The 15,253-nt window shown below is 38.1% G+C and overlaps 1 protein-coding gene across 2 annotated transcripts in view; it reads right to left on the reverse strand.

The window, feature by feature from the left end:
* Positions 1–487: 487 nt before the first annotated feature.
* ATP10B (ATPase phospholipid transporting 10B (putative)) overlaps positions 488–15,253 on the reverse strand; it is a 286,968-nt gene continuing 272,202 nt past the window's right edge. For both annotated transcript variants that reach the window (XM_089662837.1, XM_089662890.1), the window contains 5 exons: positions 13,882–14,082; positions 12,623–12,703; positions 11,665–11,769; positions 8,375–8,559; positions 488–6,907 (listed from right to left, as the gene is read on the reverse strand). In XM_089662837.1, coding sequence (XP_089518963.1) covers positions 6,517–6,907; positions 8,375–8,559; positions 11,665–11,769; positions 12,623–12,703; positions 13,882–14,082 — 963 coding nt within the window. In that variant the 3' untranslated portion in view covers positions 488–6,516. The remainder of the gene's footprint in view (positions 6,908–8,374; positions 8,560–11,664; positions 11,770–12,622; positions 12,704–13,881; positions 14,083–15,253) is intronic.

Here is a 15,253-nt window from a genome sequence, read left to right on the forward strand (position 1 = left end):
ACCCTGGCTGGGTGGGCTGCTAACTGACCCTGATGCTATCTAATGTTGCAAGTGATGCTAGTACTGTGATCAGTGAAAAATACTGTACACTGACACTGTATTATTAGCACTTGCTGGGTGACAAGGGTGATCAATGGATTAACTAAGGGCGATCACAGGGTTAAATGTGCGTGTGTGGATATGTGCTGCTTCAACTTACTTTGATCTTCTCTCTTCTCTTCCTGGCCCGAAAAGGGTTCAGGAAGAGAAGAACCAGCTAGATCCAGTGCCTGAGTTTACCAACACAGGACTGCTTTTTCATTTGCTGCAGGCAATCAGCAGGGTCTCTGGCAAAATCATTGGCCAGAACCCACTGATGAACTGATCCTTCAGCAAATGACATGCGCGCACGAAAACCCAGAAGTAGGTAGCGACATACGGGCATGTCACTTTGCCTATATGGGCCACCTGTCCACAAATGGTTATATGATCACAAGAATGACAACAATTTAAAACACAAATGAGAATTTTAATGTTATTCTAAGTTAAATAAACGTTTAGTATGTAATAGCAAATCACATGTAATGTGAGAAAGGATTACAATACAAAAATGCATTAGAAACTTTTTCTGACTTGTGATAAAATAAATACGTAACTATGATTAACACATATCCCTGAGTTTTTGATTAACATGGCTAAGATAAAAAAAAAAGATACAGAAAAGGTAAAATGTAAATTCTGTGAACCAAGCTTACAATTTGGAGTGTATTTTGTAGAAAGGAGATAAAAAAGTATTAAAAAGAGCACCATTGCACACAAAGGCCAATATAAAAATTACAATAATGTAAAGTATAGTTATGGACACTAATCCATATTGACTATACATCCGTTTTCAAAAGATTTAAGTAGTCTTACTAATAACAGTTGATTATAGATTATCAGCCAGTTATTCCTCACACTACATTATTAAATAAAGACCTACATACTGTATATCCTAGTTAAACTTTATTCAAACTTCTGATTTCAAGATTATAAAAATACCTCTTGCACATCACAGTTATACCAAAAGAAAAATTGTAAACACTTTACATCAGAAAGGGGTTGTGAAATGTATTGGTTTTTGCATATCAGTATCCCCCCAAAAAGTTCCTAAATCCATCATGTGCCTATTTTAAAAGGTCAGTCCATCTTACACAAGTGGAATTATACACTTGGTTGCCACATCAACCTCCCCGATGATTCAGCTGTTGGCTTCAGCCTTCGCTCCAGCCATGCCCCCTAATGTGTTTCACCCCGTCCATCAGGGGCTTGTTCACAGAAGTGCTCTGTGACCAAGCTCCGATGGGCAGAATGAAATGCATCAGAGGTGTGGCTGAGGCCAACACCTAAATCATCGGGAAGTTTATGCGGCATCCACTTTCCTTCGACTCCATTGTGCCTGAATCAATGACAGGATGCCAGCTACTGTTTCCTCTGGTACCAGTGGGGTTATTCTCAGACATTAGACTTCAAGCTGTGCTACAGGTTTGCATTACACACTTGGTTCTTACAGACCTAGGAAGCTTTAGAAGAAATATCCCCTCTGCAAATGTTTCATGTTTTCCCTCCTGTCAAGAAGACTCATCCCTGTATGTTAAAGATACTTTCCTTTCAGAGTCTATAAAGTAAAACATTGCTATGTAATTTAACCTTCCAGCAAGTTAACAAATGAAATATCAGTTTGGACTCAATTAACCTTTAGTTACAGGTTTCCCTCTAGTATTGGGCAGTCTCTGGCAATTCAGCCATTCTTGCAGAGTTGGATAGACTAGTAATGATACAACAGCTAGAGAACTCCAGGGCATAGCATCCATAAATATACTGGTTGAATATCTAAACCCTCACTTGAACAAGGAAGCATAAATCCTTTCTATTCGCCTTTTTAGAAAAATTTTACAAATGTGAAAAAAATAAAACTAAAACAGGCTTTGAATTGATATCACTAAACTCAATGTGGAAGCACCATCTGTTACTACAAACAAATAAGTGGTGGCAAAGTTTTTCTTAGCTGAGCAAGTTGAAACTCACCACAATCAATAACAGTCTGACTTTGATCTGTAAAGAGAATGCTCAATCTTCATCTTCCTCTACAAGAGAATGCTCAATGCCTGAATTGGACTTTACTTAAAGAAGCCCACCAGAATGTTTTCTATAAAGAATGTAAGGAGGCCACCTCTGTTACATTCCTTTGGCCATGTCCATCTTTTTGAAGTACAAACTGCTGGGTACTACAATTTGAGTTCGTTAGTCAGTAGACTCCTTGGTGCTGGCCACACGCATATATGCGGTTCTCAGCGGGTGGGCCTTAATGTTAAGAGGCCACATAAATGAGCACCTAAAGGTAAACAGACCTCTGCTAAGAGTGTGTGCACGCTGCCAGCACAGTTACCAGCACTTAATGGAAAGTTCCCAATCTCTACTTGTAATCCAGAGCTTTCCAATTATGTGACAGTCAATCATGGAGGTCACATGATCAGAAACCCCTCCTCCCTGCATCTAAAACCCCTTATAGGGCCTGGACAGAAAGTTTAGAAGATGACTAAATAAACTTCACAGCTCCAGAACATGTGCATATCCATAGCATATGTTAAAAGTTTTTCAGGACTGGATAAGAAAAAAATAATAGGAGGGTGGAAATTCCTGAAAAAGTAAAATATTGCTTCAGCATCTTTCCAATGTTGTTCAGATGTCAAAAGCCTAGACATTGGTCACATGATCTCTGGTAAAGGGGAAGACTGGAGTTTAGGTTGGCCAGTTCTACTTTTTACCAGAAATAATTTGATCATGTGATCATATTCTCTAGTAAAGATAAACATTTAAACTCTCCTATTACTTTACCGATCCTTTCCAAGAAGGCTGCTGACATTCAAGTATAGGTACACTTTGAGAGAATATGAAGAGTGGCTTGAATTGCCACTATAAATGACAAATATATATTCAATTTAGGAAAGATATAATCATACAGCTGGGCAGTTGGCTACTACAGATCATTAGAAAACACGAAGGACATACATGCTATGATACCATGAGATATGGTTACCTGACAACATGATGCTAAGAAACTATATAACACAATAAATAATAAATATCACAGTCCCTCCAATCTCTGTCTTTATAGAAAATATGCTAAGTGGTAAACTCGGAATTCTAATTAATGACCCTTCTTACATCCATCAATGTTGATTAACAAAGGGCAGTTAATTTAACTTGCATGTAAAGACACAGTGATCAAGGTGACTATAATGGCATACAACTTCTAAATTAATATTCAGATGCATTTGTTGAGAGGTCAGGCATAAGACAGATTTGCTGATCTGCTTTGAAAGTATTAACCTAGATCTGAAGTTGTATTCACCAACTGTAAATGATTACTTTGCATTCAGAAAAGGGAGCGTTGTGCTAGAACTGTTCAGTTCCTTTTTCAATAGCCAGTAAACAAGAGAACAAGATATATATTTTAAAAAGACTTAAAGCCCTTCTGAACATTCAGTTTAAATTAGCTAAATTTTTTCAAAGCATATCAAAAGCAGAGTTGTGCAAAGTTATAGTTACAGCCACAACCTCAGTAGTAAATCCTGTCTTCTGCTAGCATGCTATCTCTGCAGAAGCAGTGGTCTCTCCACCAAATTGGCTAAAATTGGTGGCTCTGTCCGCAACACCCAGCTGGACAAAAGTTGATTTTTCATCTGCCTTTGTCAAAGGACCAGGGGTGGAAAATTCTCAGCTAAACAGTGCCTGCATCCAATCAGAAGTTTGGGTATTCTGACAGTCATGGGTACCTGCTGTCAGAATACATTAGGCAGCACTACATAATCAAGGGCAGAGTCAAGTTATTTCTCTTATATAGCTTGTGGGGCTAAACATGAGGAATCGTATGTATGGCCAGCCAGCTTAATCCACTGAGTGTATTCTACTTTTTTGGCCTTTCATTCTTTTTTGCTCTACATTATAATATGTAATAGTGGGAATAACCATATTAAAGCATCAGAATCTTATTCACATCCATTACTGTGAGAATCTATGGCATAAGGCTAACCAAGCATAATAAAAAAAAATATGGGTGCCAATATGGGTGGGTGCCAACACAAACTAAACAAAGCAAAGGCAAAGAAAATGTGGCAAACATGACACAAACTTAGGCTATTTTTTATAGATAAAAAGTAAATAATTATTTATTTATATATTTTATCAAGACATGTGCATACTTCAATGTTTCAAATAGACCTTAATAATCTACCAGCACTTACTCCAATTGGGACTATATCATTTATGGATGATATATATATATATATCATACACATACATACACACAGGGTAAAGGCGTAGCTACTTTGCAGATCATTTGTAGTCACTTTATTATATTCTTCCTGTTTTAGTGGGGAACATGGTGGCAGGTCATGTGATTTTACAGGGGGGGTGGGGGGGGGTTCCAGGGGTCTGACCAGGAGTCTGTTAGTAAGGTCTGTTTGGACCAGTGTAGTATGCACATGTTTTTACTCAATATTTTAATAAATCATTTTTTACATTTTGTGTAGAAATTAGCCTAAGTTGGTGTCATGTTTGCCACATTTCCTTTGCCTTTGTTTTGTCTAAGGCTAACCAAGTACAATTACTGATCGTTGCTGTGCAAAAATATTGTTTTTCTTCATCAGAAATATAGAGCTACCTTGAAAGTAATAAAGTACCCTTCACTGGTGACACTTAACAGTGTTACATTTTCTAATACAAACTTTGCTTTTGACATTACTACCTAACCAGTATCTGAACGTTTTGTAATACAAGCTTTTCTTTAGCTAATCAACAGCATTTATGTATATTTAAAATAATAAATTTTACAAGACCATAAAAGTGGAATAAAAAAATAGACAAATGCACTGGATTTTACAAATATGATTGGCTATTGCAAAGTGAAAATATATATACCATACTTTTGGTGCTTGGTTTTTTTGGCTCAGACTGATGAAATAATTTCATAATACAAGAAGTATAATAGACCCATTAAAAGGTTATTATTTGGCATTTGTGGCTTGCAGGGGAAAATAGAATAGTTCCAACGATTGGCACTTCGTGTCTTTTGGTTTGAAACAAATGGGAACTACAAAAGAAAGTGTTGCTTCCTCTAACAATCTTCTTTCTGAATCTTTTAATTCGTCTTTGAAAACAAATAAGCGGAATCTGATTTGTGTAGGTTATGCGATCCAGTATGATGCAAGATTCGTTTGTTCAAATTAATAAATTTATCTGAAAACTTTGCCAGACTGGTTTAGTTAATAATAGAATCATAATTATTGTAAACACTGGAACACAGTAATAAATGCAAAGTTTTGTTTTTACAAATGGTAAAAGCAAATTAAATAAAATACTCATACATGTCTAACAGAAACAGAATTCAAGTTGTTAATCCATGTACAATTATTTGTGCAAACTAGACATTCTGTTATCTTTAATAACTACCCTGCTGGCTAGGTAAGATGAACATTTTTGGTTCTTGGCAAACCGTGGCCTAACTAGGCACTAAATAGACAGTAAACACTGTAAAGCCTGAAGGTGTATGTAAACTGTAGTTGTGTGGCAGAGATATTACTATAAGAAGCTTTCTCTAAGCCAGTGTCTATTTGTATCAGTTCCTGGTTATAACAATAAAAAATATACTTAGCTTGGAGGAGCTCACAGAATTTCCCAATCTGTGGCTGTTCTGAAAAGAAAAGTTTCAACCACTTAAGTTAGTGTCGTAATTTTTTGCCCCACAATCCCTCAGTTATACTGGTCCATGACTGTGGTCATCGCTGTGGCATCCTCATGGGCCAATAGGACTATGCAGGAGGCAAGAAGGGTCAGGCAAGTTTAGAACTGTCTTTGTTAGAGCTTTGCCTGTCTGAATGGCTGGTATTTAAGATGTAACTTGAGGGTTCTGGAGGCTACTGCAGATATATAGTGCCTGCACATTATCCCTGCAAAAGCTTTTCACCCAAGCACCCTGTGTTCCACCTCTGATCTCCATACAGTATTATAGATGTGTTTATTGCTCTGCCTTTTGAGAGACCCATAAAAGCACTACCTACCACAAAACAGGCACAAATAGTACTAGAACAGGGAAAGTACCTGCAAATGCATCCTGTAAATAAAGAACGTCAAAGTAAAGGAATGATTAAGCAGAAATATGATCACAGCATATTTTTGAACCATGTAGCCTTACTACTAATTGCACAATGCCAGCAGCTTAAAAATGTTAGTCTCTCACAACATATGTATGTAGATAAAAAAAAGTTCAGATTGATGGATTTGGGTTTTCCTTCATTTGATAAAAAAAGTTTGTGTTGCACTTCTTTTTATCCAAATTGTCTCTAAATAACTTCACAGTTGAAGTGATAAAGGCAGCATCTACCTCTGTTATTTTTCCCAATATGGGTTAACCAGTAGCCGGATATTATGTACAAACACATTGGAAAATGTGCAACTTTCCAATAAAGTCCAGGGTCAAACAGATAAAGTCCAGGGTCAAACAGTTACCGTGCTGACAGATCTGCGATGATTGGCTCTAGTAAATTCGTCTGTGTCCCTCAAAAGATCTGCCACACCTTTAGCTGGGGTAGCAGCACTGGGCATAGGCTTTGGCCGATGTGACCTTGGAATGTCCTCTCTATGAGAACTGTGCAGGCTGTCCCTGTGGCTGGGTGAACATACATTGTGAAGCACTCTTTCTGGAGTTGCTGGTAAACTGCTATTCAGGGTTACAGTGCTAGGATTGGATGTCATTGCAACATTTCGACTTCTCTCCTTCCACTCCTGTATTTTTAATTCTCTTGCTTCTTTCCTTAATTTATCAAGCTTGTGAGCTTCCGTAGTTGGAGCCACTTTCCAAGTACCTCGCAGGGCTGTGATAAAATACCTGTTTAAAAAATACAATGGTTACAGTTCAGTTTTTCAAGCATGCCTATATGAGTATAGTTAGTGGTAAAGAAAAATGTTTCAGTCAGTATTACTAAAGATCTGTTTCAGCTGGCTTTTTTCTACTTCAAATGGGTTTTGCATTACCATAAACCCTGCTTGAAGAAGGTCAATTGCAGTTCAGGAGGAGATCAACTGCAGGTCAAATATACCTATCAATGGATTCAGAATGATCATTCATATTTCTTTGACAGGTGCATTTGACTGGCAGTTGCAGAAGCATCTCTAAATGATGTCAAATTATTACCATCAACATAATCCCAAAGCTCATTGACAAAAGCCCTTAGGCTAGCCATATTTAGGCAGGTCTTTTATTGAAAACTTTAGACAGTTAACATTTTGCCATCATTTAATGCTTCTTATAGACTATCTTGTGGTACAACCTTCACCTAACCCTAAGTAACTAGCATTTGAAGTGGATAAAAAATATCACTCATGATAAATGTAAATAAATCAAATCAATCAATCCTATCTAGCACTTCAGATCATATGCTATATACTCATACATCTACAGTATATCATCAATATAACCGCATGAATGAAAGAAATCAACAAATTGTGTATTACATTAATACAGTGTCCACAAATGACATCTTCTAACATTCTTGTGCTATATGTGAAGTCATACATATACACTGGTGCCAAAATGATTGTGAGCTCCACATCCACCAGTGACATGCTCACGTTCTTAGATAGACCTTTGTATCAAAAGGTCATGCAGAGCATGTCCCCTTTAAATCCAGAATAGGGCTAAAAAATGGAATGATGGTAGAATGAGGGTTCAGTCATATAGGAACACATATGAAAATGTGTATTCTTTATACAGTCACTGAAAATAGTCACCAGCATGCTCATTGTCCAACTGGTGGATGTTTATTATATTTTGCAGGAGAATAGCAAATTTCTTGATAATATTTACTTTTTTTAATCCATAAGAGCGTTCATCCCTTTGACCACTAGTATTTCTTTTTACTGCTATCGGTGGATGACAAAGTCCATAACTGAGTGTAATCTGACTTTATGAATTGTTTATACATCAGAGTCACCTTAACTATTCCACTCAAGGCCACTATTCTGTCTTACACTGGATATACAGTATATTTTTGCTGCTGATCATAATGATAATTCAGCTTTATACAGAAGTACAAAATATTCTCATTTGTTTCATAGGTTTTATGTGCAATTTCTCAATGGCCTGATTTACATTACTGAAACTTATTAAATTGAAAATGGTGGTGGCAATAATAATTCTAATTGTATATACTGTATTTGCCAACAATATAGCTGCTCCTCAACATGACAGGTACCCTTCTATTAAAATGTTTTGTACACTATGAATGCACTATACACTTTGCAGTACCACAAGTGAAAGGCAATGGTGAACTAGAAATAATATAAAAATTCTTACTTTGGCAAGAGAGCAATGACTGGTGTTATAATGCAGAGCAGGTAGAAAGTGGCTCCAGACATTTGTTTTTCCATGACCCAGTATGGACTTGGCACATCACAATTAACACAGATGGCATTATAGGCCAAAGAAACAACAAAATAGAGAACGACGCTTCCAATCATTGTAACCCAATGCAAAATGGTCTGTAACAGAAAAAAAAAGTCATAGGAACAGGTTTCAACTTTAATTAACAAATAATTCAAGGCAGCAAGTGAAAGCATCAATGTTATCCAGTATATGCAACAACTGTGTTAAAGTCAAAAGGGTTCCTCCATTTCTCCTAGTCTGAGTACTTTGTTATCCCATGCAGAATAAACACTAACTGTGCCATGGAGAACAGTGGTACTTCTATTGAAATCTGTGCTGTGTAATTTCCTGCTCTTTCTGCATGACCAATAACATTCAAACTTTCAATGCTGATTTAAATTGTATTTCTTAAGCTATAGGTTTATATTTATATTGTGGCTCATTCAACATGACGTGAGCCATTTATCCACAATTATACACTCCACTTCCCCATTTTACCTTACCCTAAGCCCTCCCCACCTTCTTTCTCTCTCTCTCTCTCTCTCTTTCCCCTTCCTTTCTATCCTATATACTTACCTTTACCACTATACTATACTACATACCCTTTTCTAACTAACCCTCTCTCTATCTGATCTCTAGCTCACACCTGTATTCAACTCCTATCATCATTTTTATATCATAAACGATACAGAGCATTGACCTTCAAACAGGTGTGCTATGCTCCATATACCTCACATATCCAATTCATGGACACACGAAACCGAACTAAAGCTGCATCATGTGCTGTTTTTACACAATACTCCACACTTCACACTCCCTTGATATAAAATCCTGCTCATAGGTCAGAAGGCAATATATCTCCCTGCTTCTCTCCTATACTCTGTACATTTACTGGATTGTAATATTATGTTGTCATAATGTCTTACACCGTTATATTCTGTATTGCCTTTTGTGCTTTGACCCGTCTGCACAACATGCTATGTTATGTTCAGATTTGGATCCATAACTGTATATGCATTGTTATGCCTGTTTTCTTCGAATAAAAAAATATTTTTTTTGAAAAAAAAAAAAATTGTATTGGTGGCTGTGAGAAGCTTCATAGTGGTGGGATTTCTTTTTTTTACATCAGGTTTTCTGCGTATGAAAGACTGTAAGGACAGTGTACCAGCATCACTATCAGTGGGTGCATTGGTGCACTACAGCAATTTCTGTATGAAAAACCAAATTACTCAGCAGGTAGGCTATGCTTCCTAATTTTTCTCAATGTTTAATTTTCAATTTTGACTGGAGTGTATGCTTAACTACCTGCCAACCGCAGATAGCCGAAAGACGGATTCACTGCGGCCGGCCAGTTCTGGCAGGGCGTCATATGACGTCCTCCCAGAACGCGCTCTCCTGCGGGCCCCCGGCGATCTCCGTGATCGCTGTGTTCTACGGACACAGCTGATCACGTGATGTGGTAAAAGGCCAATCACAGCGGCCTTTTACCACCTGATCAGCGGTGTCCAATGACACGCTGATCAGAGGGAAATGCAAGTGCCGGTTCTCGGCTGCACTTTCCTCATGCTGTCAGATCGTGAGGAAAGTACTGCCGAGAACCGGCAGTTGTCAGAGCGGGGATCGGCACTGATCATCAGGGCACTGATGATCAATGCCCTGATGATCGGTGCCCAGCAGTGCCACCCGCAAGTTCCACCCACCTGTGCCCAGCAGTGCGCCCACTAGATCTGCCCACCTGTGCCCAGCAGATCACCCACCTGTGCCCAGCAGTGCACCCACCTGTGCCACTCTGCAGTGCCACCTACCTGTGCCCAGAATTGCCACCTACATGTGCCCAGCAGTGCTACCCACCAGTGCCACCCACCTGTGAAAAATTGTATAATAGAAACAAAGAAACTTTTTTTTTTTTCCAAATTTTTTGCATTTTTTTATTTATAGCACAAAAAGTAAAGTGCCCAGCAGCGATTAAATACCACCAAAAGAAAGCTCTATTTGTGAGAAAAAAATGATCAAAATTTCATATGGGTACAATGTTGCATGACCGTGCAATTGTCAATCAAAGTGCGGCAGAGCTGAAAGCTGAAAATTGGCCTGGTAAATAAGGGGGTATAAGTGCCTGGTAGGCAAGTGGTTAAAGAGAATCTGTCATTAACTTAAAAAAATTGCAGGCAAATGCAAAGAAAGAAGATAATTTTAAAGGCCAAGTTCACCTTAAGAACATGTTACCCCCACATTTAGGGTGTCACATGTTCCAGCCCCCCTTCTAACCCCCTAAAGTTTCTTTCCCCTGCAACCACTGTCACATTTACAAATCCATGCCTCTATGAGAGGCACTGCCTGTACAGCTATGTCTTTCATTTACAGTGATCTGTTAATGAATAAACTAAAAGTCCCATCTGACACCGCAGCAGATAGCTTGTAGCTCTCTATGGAATATGAGCGCATTGATCAGTATACTTGTAGTCCATTCATACATCCTCCAGCTTTCTGAATGAAAGCCCATACAGAGGTATGAGCAGACAGCTGTAGGACATGTCTTCAGAAGCCTGACATTGCACTTGCGTTCCACTGATCGAGGGTGCAATACTTTGTGGGATCCAGTGGGGAACAACTGCATCTGTGAAGACTGAGATTGAGCTCTGCAGTCACTTTTGCAGAAGTGTTTTTCTTATTCTGGGTCACAATCCTATGCAATGTCCTTTTCACTCTTTCAGTCAGTTGGCCACATCGACCACGCTTATGCTTATCAGACGATGTTTTCTTGGAAACGGTTTATGCAGTAGTTATAACCTTTGATACATTACCTTGTGACACCGCCAATAAATTGGCAGCTTCACTCACAGAGGCACTAGCTAAGTGGGCACCAACAATTTACCCTCTTTGAAGTTAAGTAAGCTAAGACATGACTGCGTATTACTAACTGTGTGCGCAGTGAATGACGACAATGAGGCTTCCCACCTGTTAGCTAGGTGTCTCGTCACACAGCAAAAGCAAAAGAATGTTACATCACTTCTGCTTTCAGCTACAAATGCGTCATCACTTTCACACCTGCAAATCATGTAGAGTTCCTATTTTTTTGTTTAACGCCTGTAAGTTAATTCCTACCATTTTAAACAAGTTTTTCTTACTGTAACATCTCTTATTCAACATGCATTTTTTTATATTTAACAGAAAAGGAAACTTACAATCTACAATTGTTATGATTGGAAAGTAAAACTTACCCAATTATTTATCTCAATGGCAAGATGTAAAATAATTGTTAAAAGGGCTATGGTGTTGATAGGCATACCAAATGAAAGAAAGTCTATATCAGATTTGTAGAATGTCTGAAACAAGAGGAAGAAAACATTTTAATTAAGAATTTGCTGAGGTAAAGATGAATCTTGGCTGCTAAAAAACCCCCATAAAAAACGGTAGTGGAACACACAATACATATTTCTTACAAGCCAGTTCAAGATACACATTCATAGGAAGAGGTTGTTGCACGATACTGAATATTTTGGTGGCATGTGATGTGACATTCTGGGTATATAGTACAGGCAGCTGCAAAAGAGGACGTGAGAACACTGGCATTGCAATAAACAATAAAGATATGGCAAGAGAGGTAAAGGTTATTCTCACTCTTTAGTACTGATAGCACAGAGATAAACTGGTATTATTTCTGTTTTCTGACTTGCTTTTATGTCTTTGTTGATAAAACTGCATTTTCCATTAAAACAAGAATTTCTGAAGGTTGGAAAAAAAAAGTGCAGATTTTCTGACCTCTATTTAAGGGAGTTCTCTAGCAAAACAGCTGCCAAACCATTCCATGTATCAGCAGTACTGATCACTAATGTGTTTACTGTAATGAAAATGGCTGGGAAGTGAGCAGATAATGTATTGCAAGCATGGTATCCCTTTGAATTTTTAATCTGTTCCAATGGACCTGAAGAAAGCCAAGTTTATTTTACCAAAGTCAGACAGCAGGTCTGGATTTAGCAACGCTAGCATTTTCCAGGAGGACTGGTGATCTAAAAGCATTTTGACTGCTGTGATCTCAATTGTTATTATTAATATTATACACAAATGACATAGCACCAACAGTTTTCACAGCACTTTACAAAATAAAATAAATCCAATACAAAATATATTGTTTATCTATCAAAATGCTAAAATGTTTTAATTGGGTTCAACACCTACCAAATAGGGGACAAAGAAGCAGACAAGACTCTGGTAGAAGGCATCTAGGATAGCAATCCAGAAGGTAGACATCTTGTATGACTGCAATAGAAATAAATATTCATGATTACAGAGAGTCTGACAATTGCCAAGAGGTGTGAAGTTTTATCAGGAAAAGCTGTGCTCCACTTAAGAGTGTACCGATTTTTGGTGCATTTCCAGGTAGCATTTTAAGAACCATCCTAAGCCCCTGATTAAAACTGTCCGTAGTTGGATCGAAATGTGGTCTGTTCAGCAGGGACTAGCCAAATTTTGATCCATCTATGGCTGATCCTGTTTGCGATAAGTCAATCTAATGACCAACTCCTCTCAAACAGGGCTGTTGTTAAATTTGCATTCAGTCAGCACTCGAAGCTAATCGGCTGCAGTGCTGATTACTGTAGTCTGACAGTGGAGAAGTCCTGCTGTCAGAATACAGTAGTGCTGCAGGGAGGATTCCCCCAGTCACCTTGCTTGTGTGGATGGCGGAATCTGTTCAGTTTTTTTTCATTCAGTCCACTAGTTGACTATGGCCAGCTTTAGTCATAACCCTGGTGTCCAGCCCCACCAACTGCATACCTCCCAACTTTCTGAAATTAAAATGCCCGTTTTAGCACAAAGTACACATCTCTGTCACAGCCCTGGTTACATGGACAACAAAGATATAATATGCAGTAAACCACACAAGTGCTTTTTAACTGCTATTTTTCCTTTATTTTTGCTTTTCAAAATAAATTTAGTAATGCAGAGGTTGGACGAAACAATTTTGGTAGTAAAATAGTACATTTTGTATAGCGATGTAAAGATTTCACCAAAAGGAGGGACAACCGAGTCTGCACAGGGAACAGGAGGATTTGGTCTCAAGAGGGACAGTCTCTCCAAATGAGGGACAATTGGAATCTATGCAACTGACGATAAACAATTCTGTTGCTTAAAGGACTGCAGTCATTAAGATTGTGCATCACTGCTTTGTTTCTAGCTGGAGGCAAGGAGGTGAGCTGGCAATCTCCACCACTAGAAAGCATTGCCTGACAAAGTTTTTCCCATCCTCCAAGTTTTGTGGCCCAAAATTTTTTCCTAAAATCAATAGTTTCTAACATTTAACCTTTTTTGGGTATAAATATAACCACATAAAATTTTTTGTGTTAAAGCCTCTCTGTCTATGGGCTCAAGGTATCAGCACTAAGAACACATAAGAAACAAAAAACAGAAGTGAATCCCATAAAACAAGTCAATGATACCTCTGAACGTTGACCACTTTTATAAAGTTCAGGCAAGCTGAGAAGGGTCTCTGCAGAAACATCCTTGTCCATTATTCCAAAGATAAGTGGAGGTACAGAAGTGAAGAAGAGGTTGAAAAAGACCAACTGCAAGTAATCAATCATGGTAGAACCTGAGAAGCCACAGAAGAACTGGAACCAGAACAGCAAGTTGACATAGGCCTAGCAAGAAAAATTCAAACACATTAATATCTTTCCAGTTAAAGTAATCTTATCATAAGAAAAGTAAGAGAACTGCTATTGATTACCACCTTCTGGAAATGTTCATTGCCTGGCTATAACTCTGACCCACTGGGTCACTATTGGAGTCTTACAGCCAAAACCAGTATGAAGATTGGAATGGCCAGAAAATAAGTCTATATCTGCATTCTTGCTCTGGGTCAGTGACTCAAAATGCTGAACTAAGAGATTCAGTATGACAACAAGCAGTTAGCATTTGAAAACTCACTGGCTGCAGGAAAAATCTCGCAGTTCTTCCTCTTCCCATTAGATGTCAGTCTCTAACCATATAGATGTTTATAACACTGATATGTGACAAGTATAGTGCCATGAAAAGGGGAAAACTTCAGCGTGAAATTAGGGGAGTAGACTGTAGCAGTGGTGGTTGCAAAACCCATGCTGACCCTGGTTGCATTTTTACAACGCATTCCTAAGCTAATGAATGTGTACACGTCTATGCATGAAAAAAGGAAAAATAATGACAGAAATACTGCTACTGTCATAACCGGTCTCCTTTTGAAAATTATAGTTGCCTGGTCAATTGTGGTCTAAGTAGTTTCGATCACTTTTCAGGAACTAACATTTGCTTTGTTAAAACTGATCTCCAGGAATGAGCTTTATTGCTTGCTTACATTGATCTAGCTTGCCATAATGTAAGCATGCACATCTCCCATCTGATGGGCCGTGAAGAAGACGAGCATGGTAGTAATCATTGTGACTACAGTGATTGTTGCTTCTTTTTTCTGGACCGTGTAAGCAGCTTCTCTCCTGTGCACTGACCACAGTCTAATATTTCTACCATTTTAAAATTATCTCTCTATATATATACTGTATATATATATATATATATATATATATATATATATATATATATATATGCATTTGGTCTATATCTAGTAGATGTTATTTTTATATTCATTAAACAGTTAAGGAGGGAAAAATGGAAACTTATATCTTCATTGCATTGTGATTTAGAACCAAATCCCATGTCCTACAAAATATTTCTAAATGCAATAAATGAAAAAAAGGTGGGAAATAGCATTTTGTAATGCTCATGCAGACCATGCAAGCTTCTTTCCATATACAGCTTGTCTAAGCTTCAATCCCACTGTAC

This window comes from Staurois parvus, unplaced genomic scaffold, assembly GCF_062004578.1.
Source record: "Staurois parvus isolate SC_StPar_1 unplaced genomic scaffold, SC_StPar_1.0 ptg000006l, whole genome shotgun sequence".
NCBI lineage: Eukaryota > Metazoa > Chordata > Amphibia > Anura > Ranidae > Staurois > Staurois parvus.